General features: G+C 49.5%; 2 protein-coding genes across 2 annotated transcripts in view; one reads left to right on the top strand and one right to left on the bottom strand.

Annotated features, from left to right (window-relative positions):
* LOC119428419 (LARGE xylosyl- and glucuronyltransferase 1) overlaps window positions 1–8931 on the bottom strand; it is a gene marked incomplete at its 3' end in the record, with an annotated part of 106286 nt that overhangs the window by 19695 nt on the left and 77660 nt on the right.
* The window catches only part of LOC119428232 (protein bicaudal D homolog 1), a 32016-nt gene that overhangs the window by 11387 nt on the left and 11698 nt on the right, over window positions 1–8931 (top strand). Inside the window, exons 8-9 of the mRNA XM_037695882.1 lie at window positions 1798–2185; window positions 3212–3406. Coding sequence (XP_037551810.1) covers window positions 1798–2185; window positions 3212–3406 — 583 coding nt within the window. The remainder of the gene's footprint in view (window positions 1–1797; window positions 2186–3211; window positions 3407–8931) is intronic.

Raw genomic sequence — 8931 nt, 5'->3', positions numbered from 1 at the left:
ATATATATATATATATATATATATATATATATATATATATATATATAAACTATCTTACCTTTGTTTTAAAATGAGTAAGTTGGGAAAGACTATGAGTTTAGAAAAATCCTTTAGTTTTGAGATTTTATTTTCCACCCCGCCCCCTCTGTAACAGAAGAACGCTCAGCAACGTTTCATTGTCCCTGTGGGGCAGCACTGCCCCCTATCGACACGCCACGGTACTTTCTGCCTCACCTCGTGTTTGTCACCGTGCATTATGACCACGTGCATTATGACCGCGTGCACTATGACCACGTGCACTATGACCACGTGCACTATGACCGCGTGCACTATGACCGCGTGCACTATGACCACGTGCATTATGACCGCGTGCACTATGACCGCGTGCATTATGACCGCGTGCACTATGACCGCGTGCATTATGACCGCGTACACTATGACCACGTGCACTATGACCACGTGCACTATGACGCATGCACTATGACCACGTGCACTATGACCGCGTGCATTATGACCGCGTACACTATGACCACGTGCACTATGACCACGTGCACTATGACGCATGCACTATGACCGCGTGCACTATGACCGCGTGCACTATGACCACGTGCACTATGACCACGTGCACTATGACCACGTGCACTATGACGCATGCATTATGACCGCGTGCACTATGACCGTGTGCATTATGACCGCGTGCACTATGACCGCGTGCACTATGACCGCGTGCACTATGACCGCGTCCACTATGACCACGTGCACTATGACCTCGTGCACTATGACCGCGTGCACTATGACCGCGTGCACTATGACCGCGTGCACTATGACCGCGTGCACTATGACCACGTGCACTATGACCTCGTGCACTATGACCGCGTGCACTATGACCGCGTGCACTATGACCGCGTGCACTATGACCGCGTGCACTATGACCACATGCACTATGACCGATTAAAGAAGACACTTGTCTCACACATTAGTTCAATATATTAGACTAGAACATCAGCATGTGCAGCACATGTGTAATCAAACATGTGTATTGGTGATATAAAGGGAGACAGCAATGGGCACCAACCACCTACTTCATATATTGTATGAGACACAGCGCCCCCAGAGGTGAACCAGAGCACTACACTGTCTCACCTGCATTGTTTGACCAGACTTTGAGTAAATTCTGCGATTTTGACCATTGAAGTGTTGAAATAATTGAGAAAACAGTTTGATCAAACTCTTTTACAGAACAGTCCGGTGGTCAAATGTATTTTCTCTCATCACTGTCAGTATTTTAGTTGAGGACAGGTGAGACACTGCCTCTCCTGACTGCACGTCTCTGGTCTGGTGAGGCCCAGAAGTTACAAACTTTTACCAGCCTTCAATGAATCTGCGAGAAAGTCTCTGTCACATGCACAGGCAGCTGATCCGTGCGCTCAGTGCACAGATTGGTCTGCAGCAGGTGATTTGTGCACGTGTTTGACAATTTGTGCAAAGTATTCCTACATGTGCAAATTAAAATGTGTGCATTTAAACAAACTGTACATGCACTTGTAAAACTTGTGTGGTTACTTTGGAGACTGGTTTGTCTCATGACTCTTCTCCAAACCCCGAGTCATCCAACAACTAACTTTAAGCCTCAAGTTACTGGATGCTAAACTTTTTGATGAGTGCTGAAACACATGCAAACTGAAACATTTCCCTCGAGTTCAATAACGTCATTAGATTCTGCACTTGACCACAGGAACAGAAAGAACGTCCTGGACAATGTCTCCATCTTAAAGAACCCTCTTGTGCATCTTCTAGACAAGGCAGAGGACTGAAGGGCCTCAGCGCCACGCTCAGAGCCATGTCCTCAGACAACAGCAGAGTTCTTCTCACACCACGCTTGTCCAGACGGATGGCTGCGGTCACGTCCACGACCTCCTCTCCCGGGGAGGCACGGAGCTCCTCTGCACCTCCTTACAAAGAAGCTCTGCCTCTGATGGGCAGGAAAAATGAGGAGGTGGACAGGGATGGCCTTCAGGCAGTATGTGAGCAGAGTGCCCCCACCTGCACCCCCCCCACCTGTTCACCCAGTATCAGTGCCTCGTCATCTTCGTCATCTTCGTCATCACCGGCTCTGGAGCCTCTGGGTGAGCTGCGCAAGGAACCCATGAACATCTACAACCTCAGTGCCATCATTAGAGACCAGGTAGATTCCATCAGCCATGCTGGGACGGGGTCTGGTGTGCGCTCCTAAACAACCTGCACCTTCTTTATGGATTTTATAACTACTTTTATTTTATTTCCTTTCAGCCGTTTTATAGTTTCATCTCCATGTTCTTAATTTCATAATTTCTTGTATACGTTGTTCAAAAACAGTGTTTATATTAAATGTCTTCCTCCTTCTGATGATGAAGATTAGTAGGTAACGATAAAATATATATCAAAATTCTTTATCGTTCCCTTTGAGGAAATGTGTTTTTGTTAAAACATTAACTTTCTGGAAATAAACAACGATCTAAAAAAGTTAAGTCAGGTCCTCTGGACGAGTTCAAAAAACAAAACTGTGGAAACATTTCGTCTCTCATCCTGAGGACTTCCTCAGTCTGAGGTGCTGTATTCAGCTCAGTCTCTTAAATAGCACCTTCTCAGAGTGGATCAACCAGTTTGCTGCTGACAACCAGAACCAGCTGATCACATGATCAAGAAGGACCATCAGCCTGGCTCACATCCTGGACAGAGAGGAACGATGGTTTGAGAGAGGAGTAAAGGAGGCCATCTTTGTGAAAAGAAACCGTCCATCATTAAACAGGGGCGGAGCCTCCAGGTTCAACTGTCCCCCTCTTACAATGCTGTGATTGCTAGTATCACTCAGCCCTCTGTGAACAGTAAACAGCCATCAGGTGCTAATGATCCATTGTTAGGCTGATGGTCCTTCTTGACCATGTGAGCAGCTGGTTCTGGTTGTCAGCAGCAAACTGGTTGATCCACTCTGAGACGGTGCTATTTAAGAGACTGAGCTGAATACAGCACCTAAGACTGAAGAAGTCTCTTGGATGAGAGACGAAACATTTCTACAACATTTTTTGTTTTGTTTTTTGGACCTGTCCAGAGGACCAGACTAAGTTTTTTATTTTTTTTTCTACCTAGATTATTGAGCAGCATCAGGATGTTGATCTTCTGTCTTCCTTTTGTTGGTATCAACCTCCTAACTCGTTGCTCTCATGCGTTTTAGGTAAAGCACCTCCAGCGTGCTGTAGACCGGTCCTTCCAGCTCTCCAGACAGAGAGCTGCAGCCAGGGAACTGGCCCCTCTTCTGGAAAAAGATAAGGAGAGCTGCATGGAAGAGATCCTTAAGCTCAAGTCCTTACTCAGCTCCAAGAGGGAGCAAATATTGACCCTTCGACTGGTCCTCAAGGCCAACAAACAGGTGAGAAGATAGACATGCACTTGTCATGAGTCTAGGGCTGAACAGTCCTGACCAGTCAACTATGAAAAGGGTTACATCATGCAGACAATGTTGCAGTCAGGACTTGATCTGAGCTGGATCCTGCCAGAACAGGATCCAGGACTCTTATTTTGACAGGGTGCATTCTGGTAACTGTTTGCTTGACTGCCTTGAACAAATAAAGTCTATATTGAACATATAATGTGAAAATTGCATAAACACTCATTTTAAACACAACAAGCACAATATCACATCAGAGCTGCTCCTTCAAGTAAACATTTCTTCTCCTACCCTTAAAAAAACTCCACCCCTAAAAGTTCAGTCAGGGGCAATTTAATTAAACACACAATAAAATTTAACAGCACAACTAAATTACAACCCCTCCATGGGCTGCCACCTTATCGTGGTGGAGGGGTTTGAGTGTCCCAATGACCCTAGGAGCTATGCTGTCAGGGGCTTTACACCCCTAATAGGGTCACCCATGGCAGACAGGTCCTAGGTGAGGGACCAGACAAAGTGCAGCCCAAAAACCCCCTTTGATGAGAAAGATAAACGGACCTAATGTTCCCTTGCCCGGACGTGGGTCACCGGGGCCCCACTCTGGAGCCAGGCCTGGAGGTGGGGCACGCAGGCGAGCGCCTGGTGGCCGGGCTTTTACCCATGGAGCTCGGCCAGGCACAGCCTGAAGAGGAGACGTGGGTCCCCCTTCCCATGGGCTCACCACCTGTGGGAGGGGCCAAAGGGGTTGGGTGCAATGTGGGATGGGTGGTGACCAAGGGCGGGGACCCTGGCGGTCTGATCCTTGGCAACAGAAGCTGGCTATTGGGACGTGGAATGTCAACTCACTGGTGGGGAAGGAGCCTGAGCTGGTGTGTGAGGTTGAGAGGTTCCGGCTAGAAATAGTCGGACTCACCTCTACGCATGGCTCGGGCTCTGGAACCAGTTTCCTTGAGAGGGGCTGGATACTCTTCCACTCTGGAGTTGCCCCTGGTGAGAGGCGCCGAGCAGGAGTGGGCATACTTATTGCCCCCCAACTTGGTGCCTGTGTTTTGGGGTTCGCCCCGGTAAATGAGAGGGTGGCCTCCCTCCGCCTACGTGTGGGGGGACGGGTTCTGACTGTCGTTTGTGCTTATGCACCAAACGGCAGTTCAGATTATCCACCCTTTCTGGAGTCCTTGGAGGGGGTACTGGAAAGTGCATCTCCTGGGGACTCCCTTGTTCTGCTGGGGGACTTCAATGCTCATGTGGGCAATGACAGTGAGACCTGGAGGGGTGTGGTTGGGAGGAACGGCCCCCCTGATCTGAACCTGAGTGGTGTTCTGTTGTTGGACTTCTGTGCTCGTCATGGATTGTCTATAACGAACACCATGTTCAAGCATAAGGGTGTCCATATGTGCTCTTGGCACCAGGACACCCTAGGCCGCAGTTCGATGATCGACTTTGTCATCGTCTCATCTGATCTGCGGCCGCATGTCTTGGACACTCGGGTGAAGAGAGGGGCGGAGCTGTCCACTGATCACTACCTGGTGGTGAGTTGGCTCCGATGGTGGGGGAGGATGCCGGTCAGACCTGGCAGACCCAAACGTATTGTGAGGGTTTGCTGGGAACGTCTGGCAGAGTCTCCTGTGAGACGGAGTTTTAACTCCCACCTCTGGGAGAACTTCGAACATGTTCCGAGGGAGGTGGGGGACATTGAGTCAGAGTGGACCATGTTTCGTGCCTCTATTGTCGAGGCGGCTTACCAGAGCTGCGGCCGCAAGGTTGTCGTGCCTGTCGCGGCGGCAACCCTCGAACCCGATGGTGGACACCGTCGGTGAGGGATGCTGTCAGGCTGAAGAAGGAGTCCTATCAGGCCTTTTTGGCCTGTGGGACCCCGGAAGCAGCTGATGGGTACCGGCAGTCCAAGCGACATGCGGCTCGGGTGGTCGCTGAGGCAAAAACTCGGGCATGGGAGGAGTTCGGAGAGGCCATGGAGAATGACTTCCGCACAGCTTCGAGGCGATTCTGGTCCACCGTCCGGCGTCTCAGGGGGGGAAAGCGGTACACCACCAACACTGTTTATAGTGGGAGTGGTGTGCTGCTGACCTCAACTCGGGATGTTGTGGGTCGGTGGGCGGAATACTTTGAAGACCTCCTCAATCCCACCGGCACGTCTTCTACTGAGGAAGCAAAGCCTGGGGACTCTGGGTGGGACCCTCCAATCTCTGGTGCTGAGGTCACCGAGGTGGTTAAAAGGCTCCTCGGTGGCAGGGCCCCAGGGGTGGATGAGATTCGCCCGGAGTTCCTTAAGGCTCTGGATGTTGTAGGGTTGTGTTGGCTTACGCAACTCTGCAATATTGCGTGGACATCGGGGGAAGTGCCCCTGGATTGGCAGACCGGGGTGGTGGTCCCCCTATTCAAAAAGGGGGACCGTAGACTGTGTTTCAACTACAGGGGAATCACGCTCTTAAGCCTCCCCGGTAAGGTCTACTCGGGGGTTCTGGAGAGGAGGGTCCGTCGGATAGTCGAACCTCGGATTCAGGAGGAGCAGTGTGGTTTTCGTCCTGGCCGTGGAACACTGGACCAGCTCTACACTCTCAGCAGGGTCCTGGAGGGTGCGTGGGAGTTTGCCCAACCGGTCTACATGTGCTTTGTGGACTTAGAGAAGGCGTTCGACCGCGTCCCTCGGGGAACCCTGTGGGGGGTACTCTGGGAGTATGGGGTACCGGGCCCTTTGATACGGGCTGTTAGGTCCCTGTATGACTGGTGTCAGAGCCTGGTCCGCATCGCCGGCAGTAAGTCGGGCTTGTTCCCGGTGAGAGTTGGACTCCGCCAAGGTTGCCCTTTGTCACCGATTCTGTTCATAATTTTTATGGACAGAATTTTTAGGCGCAGCCATGGTGTTGAGGGGATCCGTTTTGGTGGCCTTAGGATTGCTTCTCTGCTTTTTGCAGATGATGTGGTCTTATTGGCTTCATCAGATCATGATCTACAGCTTTCGCTGGAGCGGTTCGCAGCCGAATGCTACGCGGCTGGGATGAGGATCAGTTCCTCCAAATCCGAGGCCATGGTCTTGAGCCGGAAAAGAGTAGAGTGCCCTCTCCGGGTCAGGGAGGAGGTCCTACCCCAAGTGGAGGAGTTCAAGTATCTTGGGGTCTTGTTCACGAATGAGGGAAAAATGGAGCGTGAGATCGATAGGCGGATAGGTGCAGCGTCTGCAGTGAAGTGGGCGCTGTACATGTCTGTCGTGGTTAAGAGAAAGCTGAGTCAAAAGGCAAAGCTCTCAATTTACCGATCGATCTGCGTTCCTACCCTCATCTATGGTCACGAGCTTTGGGTTGTGACCGAAAGAATGAGATCTCGGATACAAGCGGCCAAAATGAGTTTTCTCCGCAGGGTGTCTGGGCTCTCCCTTAGAGATAGGGTGAGAAGCTCGATCATCCGGGAGGGACTCAGAGTAGAGCCGCTGCTTCTCCACGTCGAGAGGAGCCAGTTGAGGTGGCTTGGGATCTGTTTAGGATGCCTTCTGGACGCCTCCCTGGTGAGGTGTTCCAGACACGTCCCACCGGAAGGAGGCCCAGAGGAAGACCCAGGACATGCTGGAGGGACTTTGTTTCTCGGCTGGCCTGGGAATGCCTCGGGATTCCCCCGGAAGAGCTGGCCCAAGTGGCTGGGGAGAGGGAAGTCTGGGCCTCCCTACTTAGGCTGCTACCCCCGCGACCCGACCCCGGATAAGCGGAAGAAAATGGATGGATGGATGGAACTAAATTACAAATCATCAAAGTTCACGCTCAATAATCCAGGTAAAAAAATCCAACATTCAGTCAGGTCATCTGGACCTTTTTTTTTTTTTGGTTGAGACACATTTCGCTCTTCATCCAAAGGACTTCATCAGTCAGGAGTCACAAACAAACTGTTTTCCCCACTAAGCAGTACACTCCCACAGTGGACCAACCAGTTTGCTGGTGATGGGATGGTTTCTGGGGGCCGTCCTCTCCCCCGTCGACTCCCCCCAGGCAACACAGCCAAAGTGGTTCAAGACATTGAAGTTCATGCTCATTGATTAAGTCCTTCAGATGAAGGGCGGAACGTCTCTCAGCAAACAAACAAACAAACAAACAAAACTGTCCAGATGACCTGACAACATTATAAAACTGCACATCAGTTTTACAGTTTGAGTCATTTCCTCATGCAACATCACACCTCCTCCCTCAGCACCCTGTCAGATGCTTTTTCTAAATCCTCAAAGACACAAAGGAGTTATTTCTTACCCTATCTGTTCTTCATCATCATCCTCAAATCAAAGATAGATCTGTGGTGCTCCATCTCAACGTGAAACCATCCTGCTGCTCACAGATAGTCACCTCTCCTCTTGCTTCCACAACTCTCTCCAGATCTTCATCGTGTGGCTCCTCTACTCAATTCCCCGTATCACTTTACCAACCACAGTGAAGGCACAAATGTCTTTCCAGGAGGCCCCATGCCAGGATCTGGTTCAGTCTTTGGGGCCTCCTGGATGTTCCCGTCTATGGCCCAAGACACGACTCCCACCTTGCACGATTCAGTCAACCTTGGTACAGGTTAGGCTCATTGAGTCATGAGGACGTTTTTCAAGAAAGACATGTTTTAGACAAAACCACAGATAAAAAAGGTACACACAACAGTAAACCCTTAAATGCATATAAAATAAAAAAGGAAATAAAAATAGTGATGTAAAACAAAATAAAATCAAGCTACATTATGAAACCAGGTAAAATACTAAAAGCAGGAAGATGCATGCATTGATTTTTGCATCAAACTGTTTGAAATCCCTTAGAGAGGTCAAAGTTGACAGCTTCAGCTGATACAAGTAGACCCCCCCCCCAGGGGTGTCAGGGTCCTGGGCAGAAGAGAACTGGCAAGAGAGCGTCTGGTTTGACATGACTTGAACCTGGGATGCAGGTGATGGAGAAGTTCAACTTTAACTTTAGAGTTACACCTTACTCAAATATTTATATATTTAAATGCACAGGTGCAAGAGCATTAGCCATTTAACCTGTAGTACTCCAAGACGGTTATTTATGGACACTATGGATTTCTGTGCAGGCCCTTCCCCAGTCCTCTTCCCTGATGGTTGATGAACTGGAATGTGGAGTGGACCTATCAATGCTTTACTTGAGTTCTCTGCTGAGTTACACATCAGCACATTGGAAAAGTCTGAAATAATCCCCTGTCTTGATTTGTTCCTATACATTAATTTTTCAAGCAGCTTGTTCTGATTTCTGCGACTCGCTTTGATAAAACTTCTCAGTTGAAGAAATTTAAAATAATGTTGTTGTTTTTTTTAAATCGAGCCTGAACTTGGATTGTAACTCTTCAAAAGACAAACGTGTCTGAATTTGATGGGTAAAGGTCACGGATACTTTTTAATCCTAACGATGCCCAAAGCTTGAACGTCCCATCGGCCCTTCCTGGACTAAACCGATTACCACTGCGTACTGGACTAAACCGATTACCACTGCGTGCTGGACTAAACCGATTACCACTGC

The sequence above is a fragment of the Nematolebias whitei genome, chromosome 22 (assembly GCF_014905685.2).
Source record: "Nematolebias whitei isolate Nwh7 chromosome 22, NemWhi1, whole genome shotgun sequence".
In the NCBI taxonomy this organism is placed as follows: domain Eukaryota; kingdom Metazoa; phylum Chordata; class Actinopteri; order Cyprinodontiformes; family Rivulidae; genus Nematolebias; species Nematolebias whitei.
The sequence above is the reverse complement of the archived record's forward strand: the minus strand, read 5'-3'. Positions and strand labels throughout refer to the sequence as shown.